Source organism: Panthera tigris, chromosome B3 (genome assembly GCF_018350195.1).
Source record: "Panthera tigris isolate Pti1 chromosome B3, P.tigris_Pti1_mat1.1, whole genome shotgun sequence".
Lineage (NCBI taxonomy): Eukaryota > Metazoa > Chordata > Mammalia > Carnivora > Felidae > Panthera > Panthera tigris.
In genome coordinates, this window is record NC_056665.1 from 37108793 (window position 1) to 37122831 (window position 14039).

At 54.3% G+C, this 14039-nt stretch overlaps 1 protein-coding gene across 1 annotated transcript in view; it reads left to right on the forward strand.

Moving 5' to 3' along the window:
* ITGA11 (integrin subunit alpha 11) overlaps positions 1 to 14039 on the forward strand; it is an 89536-nt gene that overhangs the window by 61322 nt on the left and 14175 nt on the right. The window contains 7 exon segments of the mRNA XM_042988522.1: positions 890 to 1030; positions 1273 to 1476; positions 2213 to 2343; positions 5802 to 5968; positions 7190 to 7332; positions 8715 to 8825; positions 12316 to 12401. Coding sequence (XP_042844456.1) covers positions 890 to 1030; positions 1273 to 1476; positions 2213 to 2343; positions 5802 to 5968; positions 7190 to 7332; positions 8715 to 8825; positions 12316 to 12401 — 983 coding nt within the window.

The window sequence follows — 14039 nt, forward strand, 5'->3', positions numbered from 1 at the left end:
CAAGCCACACACTCTAGACAAAACAGACTCGGTGAAAATACACTAAAACCTTATAACATGGGACGTATAGTTGGATGTTTGGACAACGGGTCACTTTTATTTTCTTCTTCATACCTTTTTTCTAATTTTGCTCATTTTTTGCCATGATATGTGCTGCTTACAAACAGAATAAATGGCAATCCGTAAAATTAACCAATGGGAAGAAAGAAGAGGTGGAAGGGGTAGGATGACGGAGGGAGACAAGAGGTTGGGGCGCCTAGGTGGCTAAGTTAGTTATGTGTCAGGCTCTTGATTTTGGCTCAGGTCATGATCTCAGTTCGCGGGATGGAGTCCTGAGTCCGGCTCTGTGCTGATACTGTGGAGCCTGCTTGGGATTCTCTCTCTCTGTCTCTCTCTCTCTGTCTCTCTCTCTCTCTGCCCCTCCTCACTCTCTCTCTCTCTCTCAAAATAAATAAACTTTAAAAAAAAAAAAAAAGGAGGAGAGGCGCCTGGGTGGCTCAGACAGTTAAGCATCTGACTCTTGATTTCGACTCAGGTCATGATCTCTCCGTTCATGAAATTGAGCCCCAAGTGGGGCTCAGTGCCAACAGCTTGAAGCCTGCTTGGGATTCTCTCTCTCCCTCTCTCTCTCTGCCCCTCCCCTGCTCATTCTCTCTCTCTCTCTCTCTTTATCTCTCAAAATAAATAAATAAACATTTAAAAAAAAAAGGGGAGGAAAGAGGGAAAGATGGGACCAAGTGAAAATAGGTGAGTCCACTCCACGGGAGGGGAGAGGGGGGGTGAGAAGGGGAGGACCCTTTGTCTTTGTTCACCCAAGTTCCGAGTGGAAGGGCGTCCTCGGCTCCCTGTGCAGCCCAGCGCACTGCCCTCTCCCACCCCTGTGCTGCAGATAGGCTCCTACTACGGGAGCGAGATCACCTCTGTGGACATCGACGGCGACGGGGTGACTGATGTCCTGCTGGTGGGCGCCCCCATGTACTTCAGCGAGGGCCGAGAGCGGGGCCGGGTGTACGTCTACACCCTGAGACAGGTACTACTGCGGCGGGGGGGGGGGGGGGGGGCGGAGCCCTCTGAGGCACCTGGCCCCGCCCTGCCTTCACTGGGTGCACCCCGAGAGGCCAGTGCCCACCCGCTGAGCCAGGCCGGGGAGAGCAGGAATTCTGGGGAACATGGGCTAGAGACAAGGTGCTGCAGGCCAGAGGGGACCATGACCCTGAGGGTCCTTGCCACATCCCCCTGAGCCCGAGCCTTTTTCCACCCCTGGTTTCGCAGAACCGGTTTGTTTATAACGGAACACTGAAGGATTCCCACGGCTACCAGAATGCCCGATTCGGGTCCTCCATCGCCTCGGTTCGGGACCTCAATCAGGATTCCTACAACGACGTGGTGGTGGGAGCCCCTCTGGAGGACAACCACGGAGGAGCCGTCTACATCTTCCACGGCTTCCGAGCCAGCCTCCTAAAGACGCCAAAGCAGGTGCCACTCCCCGTCCACAGCTGGAGCTGGACCAGGAGTCCTGGCCGCTCCTGCTGGAGCATCCGGTTCCGGAGCCTCTTCTGTGCCCTCCTGCAGGAAAGGACCCCAGTCTGGCCTATAGCTCTAGTTGCCTCAAGTCGGGATTTTGAAACGGGTGCATTTGTCTTCTGGACCTTCCTATCACCCCTGTGGGCACCCTCTCCCTGCGTAGCTTTATCTCCCCCTGCAACAACAAAACCCCAGGGACCCTAACCTCACTCCCCATCCCCCCCACCACACACACACGCAGGCAGTTGACAGAGAGTGGAGAATTCCCACGTGGGCTTGCTCTTCTCTGGAAATGCCACATGCTGGAAACCTTGCCCGCCTCAAGAGGGACCCATCTCGGGTCCCATGCCCTCAGGGTCCTCACTTTTGCCTACGTATTTTCTTAGTAAGGTAGTCTAACACACCATGGTCAAGGAGGCCGCTGGGTTACCTGCCAGGGAACATGTATTTACAGTTAATGGGGAACCCTTTTAAGACGCGAGATCTTAATCCAAAAGAATGACTTGACGTTAGGTGCCGTGACAGACAGACCAGGAGCGGGGTCTGTTTGGGCTTTGGGCCGGAAGCTTCCTGATGGTTCCAAAGGGGCTCTCTCCAATGCTCCCGATTGTAGTTTCCCCGAAGGTTGTCCTGTCCTGCCCTGTGTGAACAGTGCCCATGCCTGGCTTTCTCTTCCTACTTCCTGCAGAGAATTGCCGCCTCCGACTTGGTTCCCGGCCTCCAGTATTTTGGCTGCAGCATCCACGGACAACTGGACCTCAACGAGGATGGGCTGGTGGACCTGGCGGTGGGCGCCCTTGGCAATGCTGTGATTTTGTGGTGGGTTCGCTGAGGGTCAGGATGAACACTGGGGTTTGGCGGGGGGTGAGGGGGAAGGGGCCTGTTGTTTTTATTTATTTCAGAGAGAGAGAGAGCAGGGAAGAAGGGCAGAGAGAGAGAGAGAGAGAGAGAGAGAGAGAGAGAGAGAGAGAGAATCTGAAGCGGGATCCACACTCAGTGCAGAGCCATCTTCCCACGACCCTGAGATCAGGGCCCCACCAAGAGTCAGATGCTGAACCGGCTGAGCCACCCAGGCGCCCAGACAGCGGGTTTTAAAAATATTCTTCAGGACCTTTGTCCCTTTGTCTTCAATCATCGTCAGCCAAACTCACCCTCTTAATCCTCATGTTCTTAATCCTCTCGTGATTACAAATTTCCTTTCTGTGGAATCACTGTAAGCTGTCTTGAAGTCCAAATCCCTCTTCCCACAGAGTTCTAAGATTATAGTGTCCAAAAGCCCCTCTTAGAATTTGTCCGAAAAGTTCTGGCTGTTTGGGCACTTCTTCCACTTCAGCTTTTCAAGCTACTTAAAGGACAGGCTGAGGATATTCTTATCAGCTGGAAGGATCTCCCTTCTCCCCTAGTGTGAAAGAACCTTTACGTAATACAGATTTCTTTCCTCCAAACCCCTTGGGACTTCTTCTTTCCTTTTTGAGGGTCTCATTTCTGCACCAGTGCATCAGATATTTGCCACCCATCTGCACTCAGGACCTTTCTTTCTTTCTTTCTTTCTTTCTTTCTTTCTTTCTTTCTTTCTTTCTTTCTTTCTTTCTTTTTTCAGGGCCTCTCTTTAGCAATGGTCTACAGCTTTTAAAAAAAAAAAAAAGGAGCTTTCTAAAACTCCATATATTTTGCCATGTGATGTGTTGGCAATTTTTGAGCCAGAAAAGGCTTAATTTTTCATGTATGTTGATGAGCTATTTTTCATTATAAATCCAATAACTTAAAGAAAAATTATAAAGAAAGAACTCACTCAGGGCTTCATCCACTTCACATTACCGCTGTTAGCATTTTGGCATATTTCCAACGCATCTTTTTCCACCTGCGTGTAATTTTATACGAACACAGACCCATTTTTCATACAACTTAAAAAAGGCATGAAACAGAGGTATCCTAATGACTCCCCGGGGAGAATAAAGGAGTGGACACACTCTCAGTCGCCAAGAATATTATGGCCCGGTTGGGAGATGTCTTAGCCTGGGTTCCCTAGAAAACAGAGCCCCAGACTAGAGGTCATGCTAATGCTTTGGGAAGGGCCTCGTCCCAGAGGCAGAGGTGACGGTCAAGGATGCTGAAGCAGAAAAGGGGAGCAGGTGCGAGTGGGGCCTCACTTGCTCACTGGATCTCCAGCGAGGTGGGACACATCTCTGCTTCTTGCAACAGACCATTGTAGGGGAGGAGGGAGAGCAGTGTATCTGGGGAATCCTCGTATCCCCCCATCCTCCATGGCCAGAGCATTCACTGCCCCACACCTCTAGGCCATCTAAAGGCAGTGCTGGGGGTGCCGTGCACTGGGGCCACGGCCTCTCTCTGCAGGTCCCCTTCGCATATTGGGGCTCGTGGATCTCTGGGGGTGACAGCAAGAGCGGCTTGGGCAGTAAAGGTTCAGTGTATTGGTTCCGGGTGAGCAAGACCCAGGGTAGGCAGTAGACATGGCCTAGCAGGTCAGTAAACCAAGTCCTTTGCAGGAAACAAGACACATGCACACACACCCCAAGAGAATCAGTCTACAGAAAGGACCCATGCAAGCTCCAACTTTTGAGGTCTAAACCTAAGTGCTACCTCAGCAGTGGTACAATTGTGGGTCCGGGCCTTCTGGGAAGACTCTGGGATCCAACCCCGTGGATCTCAAACTGCCCCGTTAGGATCGACTGGGAGCTTCTCTCTCTCTCTCTCTCTCTCTCTCTCTCTCTCTCTCTCTCTCTTTAATTCGCATATAGGCGACACACACATTATATTAGTTTCGGGTGTGCGACTTAGTGACTCGACAAGTTTATACATTATGCTGTGCTCACCACAAGTACAGCCTGTCACCGTACCTATTGTAATATCATTGACTGTATTCTTTATGTGGCGCCTTTCACCCCCATGACGTATACATTCCGCAACCAGTAGCCTGTACCGCCCTCTCCCCTTCCCCCCTTCTGCCCAACTCCCCCTCCCCCTCCCCTCTGACAACCTTCAGTTTGTTCTCTGTATTTATAGGTCTAGTGCTGCTCTTTGTTGGTCTATTCGTTTGTTTCGCTTTTTAGATTCCACACATAAGTGAAGGCACACGGTGTTTGTCTTCGCCTGACTTATTTCCCTTCACATCATGCCCTCTAGACCCAACTGTGTTGTCACAAACCGGGAGTTTTTCAAACTCTCACAGGCCGGGCTCTACCCAGACCACGTAAAGCAGAACGTCTAGGGAAGGGGCCCAGGCAAGCGGTAAACTTTCAAGATTCCCCAGGTATCTGTTTCCAACGGGCAGCCAAGTTTGGGAACCGCTAACGTAAGCTATTGTGTTTACACAGCACTCTACACTTTACACAAAGGGCCCCTCTCACTTACCTCCTTTGGCTCTCACATCCCCCTCAGAGAGATCATGTGACCTGCCCGAGGTCCATGAGGAACCGTGGAGCCAAGACCCAAACCCCCCCTCTCCACGGCACAGCGCAGGAGAGGCACGATTCCTTAGGCTAAGAGCGGGGCATTAGCACAGAATATCACGCTACACTTCCTCCTTGTTATAGAAACGCGTGCTTTGGAGAGGCGGTGTACTTCTTCTCTGATTATGTTTTCCGTAGACCAATACGAGAATACATTTGCATTTCCATGCCTGCTTGGATAGGGTCGTGTCGGGTGGATCGATGGGGAATCTCTCCAACAGCGAATGGTTCTCCACTCTGGCCACACATTGCCACCACCTGGAAGCGTTAACACCTTGCTCTTCAGAGCTTGGGCCTGGGCCAACAGCAACAGCTTCAGCCGAGGGCTTACTGGAAATACAGAATTGGTCCCCACTTATTGGGTGAGGATCTGCATTTTAAAGATCCCCCAGAGATGTGCGAGCATATTAAAATTCGAGAGGCACTGCTTTCAGACAGGTCGATGCCAATCCTGATTTGATTTGATCTGGAGGACAAACTGGGCATCAGGGTTTTTTACAACTCTCCAGATTATTCCAATGGCTGTCCAGGGATGGGATGAGGAGGCAGGAGGCAGTCAGTGTGGTCTGCAGCAAATACAGCCCCTGGGAAATGTTGAAGGGCTGCCTCCAGGGGCTATGGGGCTGCCCTCCACCCACCTGTCCCTGTTTTGCCCAAAACCTTAACTTCCGGGGCCCCTCTCCGTCCTCCTCCAAGATTTTCCAGATCCCATTTCCATCCGCTTCCCACCGCCTCCGTCCCCCGCTCTGCTGGGCCCCCGCAGCAGCCACACGCCCCACCCTCCAGCTACTCCTTCTTCTGCTCCAGGTCCCGTCCTGTGGTTCAGATCAACGCCAGCCTCCACTTTGAGCCGTCCAAGATCAACATCTTCCACAGGGATTGCAAACGCAGCGGCAGGGACGCCACCTGCCTGGCCGCCTTCCTCTGCTTCACGCCCGTGTTCCTGGCACCCCATTTCAAAACGGACACAGTCGGTAAACCAGGCCTCTCCCCGTTCCCCCCAGCCCCTATCTCCACCACCAACCCCCCCCCACCCCCCACCTTTCATAGACTTTGGGACTGCTCTGTTTCAAAACCAGGGCTTTCACTGCAATAGGTTTTAAGGGCCAGGTCACAACTCGAGCCACCTTGATGACTGCATTTGATGATCTAATTCCAAGAAGCAAGGGGATGGCAGTGAGCAGCAGTGACCAGCAAGGGAGGGGCCAGAGGAAGAAGGAAAGAGTTGGGATGCAAAGTTGGGACGAGAACAGGGAACTGGGACAGCCAGGATGCAGAGGAAGAGTCAGACCCAGGAGGGGAAGCAGGAAATGAGAGGGTCAGACAGATGAAACCCCCCAGTGGGAGTGGTCACTGCTCAGAGTGGGTGTTGGTCTAGGGCAGGGCAGTTTCCCTCTGAGCCAGGCGCCTACTCACGGCAGCCCTGGCCCAGGCGGCCCCAGGAAGTGACAGCTGCAGGTTCTGGGACCAGACTGCAGGAAACCGGGATTTCTGAAAGCTTCTCAGCCAGGGAGCAGGGCTCACCAGAAGGATGGGGGGTGGGGGGGGGTGGGGGAGAGGTAAAGGCGAGCCTGGGTGGCTGTGCGCTTCTTTCAACTTCTATTTATAAAAAGAGGAAGGTGCAAGAATCGGTGCACCCAGAGGGCTGGCTGGGGTACAGGGGACGAGATGAGGCTTTTCCTGGATTTGGCAAAAGATCAGCCCAGTTACAGGGAAGGAGGCTGCAGGCCTTCAACCCCAGAGCAGTGTCTTAGGTTGGAGCAGCTAGTGGGAAGGGCTCGCGGGGTGGGAACTGCGGCCTGTGGAGGCTCTGACCCACGCCTGACGGGACCTGGGAAGGTGAAGGGAGAGGCGGGGACGTCCGGCCTCCAGGAGGGGCTCAGACGAGGGCATCGCCCTGGCCGCTTGTTCTGTCTCCTCTTCCACCACGTTGATTTCTCCTACATCTCTGTCTCTTTCTCTTTCCCTTCATTGCCAGCCCCATCTGCCCCTCCTTTTTCTCCTTTCTCACTCTCTGCACCGGAGTTTCCCACCCACACTAGGGCCTGGTGAGAAGAGAAGAGCAGCTCTTCCCCGGCCAGCCTGGAGGGCTTCCTGGAGGAGGCTGGCTTTCAGGAGGCTCTCTTAAAAGACAGGCAGAGCCTTGAGTGGAAATGTGGCTCCGCCTTCACGGTCTTGCCCTCTCCCTCCTCCAGGCATCAGATACAACGCCACCATGGATGAGAGGCGGTACACGCCGCGGGCCCACCTGGATGAGGGCGGGGACCGATACACCAACCGAGCTGTCCTGCTCTCCTCCAGCCAGCAGCACTGTGAGCGGATCAACTTCCATGTCCTGGTGAGCCTGACGCCCAGTAGCCCCACCAGCAGAGACCAAGGTCAAACAGGGAGGGGACACAGCTGGACGAGGTGCTGCCATGGGAGAGGCAGAGAGCTCAGCTGGGGCCTCAGGAGGCCCAGCTGGGGTACACTGTCCCAGACCTTGCCCGCCCCCCATATTCATGCCCTACTGGGACACACTTTCTACCACTTCTGGTACCCATCTCCAAAATCCCTTCTTCCCCAGCCCTGTGATGTCTGCCGTTTCCTTAGCAGAGGGTGAAATCTGGGCTCGGTGAGGGCTCACAGAGGGTGCGGGGGCCATGGCCGGAGGGAATGGAAGCAGGCATTGGCTAAAGATGAGGACCAGGTAGGACAGGCTCATAGCGGGGACGAGCAGGGAGGAGGAGGCGAGAGCAGCCAGCCTGGCAGAGAGGGGGAACCAGCAGTGGCCTGGTGCCTGATTTCACGGATGAGGAGGAGGATAGGAAGTCTGCCTCATCCAGAAACTCCAAACGCCCAGGCCACTGCTCCAGCCTTAAGATGCAAGCAGGGGGCACTAAGAGCCCACCCGACCCCCGTGGTTCAAAGGCCAGAAGTCGGAAAAGTGAGCGGATATGGGAGGTCCTTGCGTCCGTTAATCTGTGGCCCCGCTCTGAGGTGTTTGTTGTCCTGGTTCTCAAAGCATGGGCCCCCGGACCAGCCGCATCCCCATCACATGGGAACCTGTTAGCAATGCATGTTTCCAAGCCCCACGCCAGACCCGCCAGCATCAGAAACTAGGGGTTGGGCTCAGCACTCAGGGTTTTGCTGCCCCCTCCCTCCCCACCCCCGGGGAGGCAAAACCTCCAGTTTGAGAGTCACTGCCCTGATACAAAGAAGCCACTCGTGTCAGGATCTGGGTTCCACGCGGGAGATTTTGTAGGCATCTCTAAGCATCCCCTTCTTTACCAACCATACCCGGACCCCCGCTGGAAGAGCCCCTGTTTTGTCCACACATTTGTTCGTTCATCGATTCAACGCATTCGTGAAGCCCTGTGCCAAGTGCTTCTGAAGGAGGGAGATCAGCACACAGAGGCAGTTCGAATGCCATATAAGGAGCCAGCCGGAGTAAGGGCTCTGGACAGAGTGTGCACATGGGGTGGTGGGCCCAGCCTGGCTCCCTGGAGGCCGAGGCACTGGGTGGGGGTGGGGGGGGGGAGGTGCCCAGCCTTGAAGGCCGAGCGGGAGCTTTTGCTGAACCTCCATCCATCCAGCACACCCCCTCATCCCGGACTCACCCTGAGGCCAACAGGGAAGCAGCCCTCCTGTGTTAGGAAAGTGGACATTTTCTCTCAGCGTCCTGGCCCAGAAATGGGCACCCCATGCCTCCTCACGTCTCCCTCATCTCCTCCCACACAGGACACTGCTGACTATGTGAAGCCGGTGGCCTTCTCGGTCGAGTACTCCCTGGAGGACCCGGACCATGGCCCCATGCTGGACGACGGCTGGCCCACCACCCTCCGTGTCTCGGTACATCCTGGCACGTGGGGCACACAGCCCTGGCCGTCAGCAACCCCCCCCCCCCCAACACCCGACCTCCTCCCCAAAGCCCAGATCCTGAGTGCGCTGGTACAAAGGTGTTCTTCCCCTCTTGCACCCTCCTGTCTCCTGCCCTGCAAACCCGCAACAGGACTCCATCCCTCCTCCCTTGTGACCCGGGCTGAACGTGTTGTAGGGGAGGGCCAGGCCTCTCCTGGTGGAGGGTCCCCTGTATCCGCAGCACAGGGTGAGCTCTGAACAGGTCCCAGAGAATCACAGAACCAGAAGGGACCTTAGGTCTCAATCGCCCACCTCCCTGGAGGTGGGCACTGAGGCCAGAATAGGTGATTCAACCACCTAGAAGGTTCTAGCAGCTGTGCTCCAGCCCCCTCAATCACACTCCCTAACCCCTGGCTCCAGAGGCATCAGAACGTTCTGGTATTGAACACTCACATGCCCCCCACACCTCCAACTCCCACCGAAATCCCCCTCAAAGAAAAGGTCACAGTTTAATTCTGTCTGAGCTGTGCTGGGAGAGCAGGCAAAATCTGTAACACGTAACATCTAATTCCTGAGCCTTAAGGATTCGGGAAACAACTTTCACATTCGCCACAACTCTCTGAAGACCATGGCCTCTGAAGGCCAGTCTCTGAGCAGTGTCTCTGAGAATTTCATAGTTTTATAGACTCCCGCCGGCAAACAACAACTTCAGAATCACTCACATTCTTACTTGTATTTCTCCAACATAAAAGGATCGGGTGGCCGACAGCAATGCTTCTGAAAGCCCCTCTCTGCTCCCATTCACCCCTTCCTTGCGTTCAGCTCCTCCCCTTTGCCTTCCCAGACCTCCCAGACTCCACCACCCAGGCCTCAACCCTCACACCTTCCCTCCTTTCTCCTGATTCTGCATCACAGACGTATAAGAGAGGTTATGTTACGCAGTTCGAGAAGGGGGGAATGGCCTGGCAAGGCTAGAGTCCTCATCAGTGAGCCAGGAGAGGAGCAGAGGTGACACGCTGAGTCATTTAAGGTTTTTCCTCGTCGCAGTAATTACAGAGCCGCTACGGCAAACGAATGAGAACCTGCCACTCGTTCTCCAAGCATGTGGAAGCCCACAATGCAGACTGACGGGCGGGCACACTCTCTGCCCGGCTCATGATATCCATGCAAGGTGGCAGTAAGGGTTGTAGGCCGGGGGTGAGCTCAGAGGCAGTGCGATGGAGTAATCACGTGACAGGGCAGGGAGACTTCCTGGAGGGGGTGACTGTCGGCTGGACCTTAAAGAATAGACCAGATTCAGCTATGCAGAAATGCGAAGAGTGGGCTTTTGTTCCAAGAGAGCTGACAGTATATCCAAGACATGGAAGTGGGAAAAAGCAGGCTGGGGGCGCCTGGGTGGCTCGGTCGGTTACGCGTCCGCCTTCGCCTCAGGTCAGGATCTCGCGGTTTGTGAGTTCGAGCCCCGCGTCGGGCTCTGTGCTGTGCTGTGCTGTGCGTCGGGCTCGAGCCTGGAGCCTGCTTCCGATTGCGTCTCCACCTCTGCCCCTCCCGCACTCACTCACTGTCTCTCTCTCTCTCTCTCTCTCAAATACAGATAAACATTTTAAAAATGTCAAGGAGAAATAGGTCTGAAAAAGACAATCTGGGTCAAATTATCGAGGGCTTTGAGTAGCGGCTAAATTGCTAAAAATCTTGTTAATCTGGATTTCTAGTGCCCAGTCTCTAGCGAAGGAGACCTACTCCGCCCGTCGCTCTTCTACAGGTTCTTACTTAGCGTCTGTTCCACGCCGCGGCAGCTCGCCTCCTGGGGCAATGAGCTGTTCCACGTAATTGAGTGTAGCGTTTGCTTATCGCATTAATTATTCCTTTTAATCAACCAGATGGAAATGCTTCTGAAGGTTATAATATAGTTTTCACACTTTTTACGCAGCCTGCCAGGCGGGGTGGGGGCGTCTCGTCGGAGACTTGACGTCACCGAGGGGCACGTGGGTGCCAGCTTACAGCGAAGCCCCCGGGGGCCGCTGTAAGAGTCCTCAGACTCCGTGTTTTACGCTCTGTCCCTTCACTGCGTGGCCTCACCCTGCCCCCTGTCACATGGCTGTGCTGCCTTTTCTGCTGGCTGCTGCGTGCCTGCTTCTCGTTGTAAGTGTGTGCCATTTGACGGCCGACCCGAGGGCTGTGCTTGACAGAAACGCGTCCACGGACGCGCGTGTGGATCTGAGTGAGGCGGCTAAGGAGCTCACCTGTGAGAAAAGCTCATGGGTTTCGGATACCGTGTGGCCTTTGTGACACCTGTTTCCCCTCCCCTTTTTTGGGCCGTGTCCTTGGTAGGGACAGTCGCACTCCTCAGCTGGAAGGACCACGGGCGTGTCAAACTCAACGTGCCCCAGAACTGAACTCAGCCTACCCCGCCACGTATAAATGAGCGGTGCGGCCATCCTCCCACACACGGACAAAGGGACTCCGCCAACGTCCTGGGCCCTTCGCCTCCTTAGCTCTGATGAACTCCAGGTCCTAGGGACCCCACCTCTGGCGGCCCTCACCCGTTGTCTCCTCTCCATATCCAGATGTTGAATGCCTCCAACATCATCATCTTCTCTTGCATGAACGCTTAGCACCCTCCTCAGCGGTCTCCCTGACTCTAGCCTCCATCCAGTGCATCCACCCCCAGCCGCCAGAGGGAGCCTTCAATACGCAGGCCCGACAGTCCTGTCCCTCCCCCTCCCCTGCCCCTGCCCAGCAGTCGTGACTCCTGTCCATTGCAAGGCATGACGCCGAGGCCCTGTAAGAACTGGCCCCACCCATCTCTCCCTCCTCTCCCCACCCCCCCACCCCACAGGACAGCAACACTAAACCACCCGTCATTTCCCAAACACACCACACTGCTTCATGCCTCAGGACCTTTACACAGGCTCATCCTTCCTCCCGACTTCCCTGTCCCTCTGGCCATCCAGCTAACTTGGTCATCCTTCAGAACTCTGACCTACTGCCTCTTCCCTGAAGGCTTCTCTGACCAGGTACAGACCAAAATAACTGTTTCCTCCCCTCTGCCTCTCCTATCCCTCCCACAGATCTTTTTTTTTTCTTTGCACATTTCACACTATAATTATTCATTCACACAGTTCTTCCCCATGAGCTGACAGCAGAAGCTGTCTTCCTCATCCTGTATCCCCAGCACCTAAGGCCTTGCCCCCCACAGTAAACGTGGACTGGAACTACCCTGTGGGGCGGGTGGGTGTTCTGTGCTACCGGCTCAGTTGAGAGACCCAGGAGGAGCTGAGTTTTGAGCCATGTATTTATTAGAGGAGGCTACTTGGGCAAAAGCACGAGGAACAGCAGGGTGGTGTCTGTGGAAAGGGCAGAGAAGACAAAGCCTGTATCTAGTGTGGTAGAGAGAGGAGCTGGTGTGCTGTGGGGGTGAGAGATGGCCCCCAGCAAAAAGGGCCGCCCACCCACCCCTCCCTGGCTTTCCCTGGCCCAGGTGCCCTTCTGGAATGGCTGCAGCGAGGACGAGCACTGCGTCCCTGACCTCCTGCTGGATGCCCGCAGTGACCTGCCCACAGCCATGTGAGTTGGCCCCTCCCAGCCCCCACCCTGACTCCTTTCCCTCCCTGCTGGTGGATCCGGGGCTCCCGGGGAGCTGGATTATTTCCTGCACATCCTTCTTGCAGGCAGCATGGATCAAACACTGAACTTGGAGCCTGGGTCTAGCCCAGGCTCTGACTCTCACTCCTGTGTGGCTTCAGGCAAGTCTCTTTCCTCTCTGGGCCTCAGTCAGTTCCTCTGTAAAATGAGAACTACTAGCTATCCTACCTCCTCAAACTTTGTTTTGAAAAAGGAATCCTTTCTTTGGAGCCTCTACTACCAGACAGATAAAAGGTGGAGACGAGGACCTGTGGTTCTGTAGCAAAGAAGGGAAAAAAATAGAAAATGTCCTATTTTAAATTTATGTAATATATTTTTTAAATTTTTTAACGTTTATTTATTTTTGAGACCGAGAGAGACAGAGCATGAACGGGGGAGGGTCAGAGAGAGGGAGACACAGAATCTGAAACAGGCTCCAGGCTCTGAGCTGTCAGCACAGAGCCCGATGCGGGACTCGAACTCACGGACCCCGAGATCCTGACCTGAGCTGAGGTCGGCCGCTTAACCGACTGAGCCACCCAGGTGCCCTATATTTTCAAATAATTCATGCTCAACTTTTACCCAACTCTGTGATATTTAGGTAGAAGACATATATACCCTGACATACACAATAAATAGAAATAGCAGAAACAAACTTCAGGGAAGGATGAAGAAGCAAATATTCTAACCATCTAGGCTATTAATCAAGATCGTCTTGACATTTGTCTCTGAGCTTCCTGGTCGCCAAAGCCAAAAGGGAAACATGCTGAGTAGAGAAGGGGTATATACTGTTATGCCCAGAATTCGTGATCCCCAAAGACCACCAGGGAGCCGAGTCCGATGCAAAAGCAAAGAGCCTTTATTCGGGCTAGCTCGAGCTCAATCTTCTACCTGCACCGAGATACCCACCTGCAGCAGTGAGATACCAGAGAGAGAGAGCGAGTTTCAAAAGCACAAAGGTTTCATAGGGATCGTGGCCTTAGCCGATTGGCTGGGGAAGGGTCGTGGCCTCAGCCGATTGGCTGGGGAAGGGTCGTGGCCTCAGCCGATTGGCTGGGGAAGGGTCGTGGCCTCAGCCGATTGGCTGCCAACGTGTGGTCCCAGATCAGCAATTATCAACGTCACCTGGAACTTGTTAAAAATGCACATGTTGGGCCTGGTGGTCACAGACCTACTGAATCAGAAACTCCGGGGGTGGGGCTCAGCAATCTGTGTTTGAACAAGTCTTGCAAGAGATTCTGATGCACTGAAGTTTAAGAACCACCGTGTCTGAGGATCTCTAACATGTTTGGCCTCAGTGTATACAGAACGTTTCTCACTGGTCGCCTATTAACCATTGGCTGTCAGCCTTGCTGTGCTATATAAATACCTAGCACCAAACACCATCCCCAGAGACTCTGATTAATTGGTTTGGGGAGGGGTAAAATGCTCCCGGGTCATTCTAAGCCCGGACAGGGTTGAGGGCTCCTGCCTCTGGCCCCTACCTGAGAGAAGCCCTCCCTCTTCTACTCACACTTTCCACGCCTCTCACACTCCCCTTCCTCCCACCTCAGACTTCGGAAGAAAGCATCAATCGGTAAG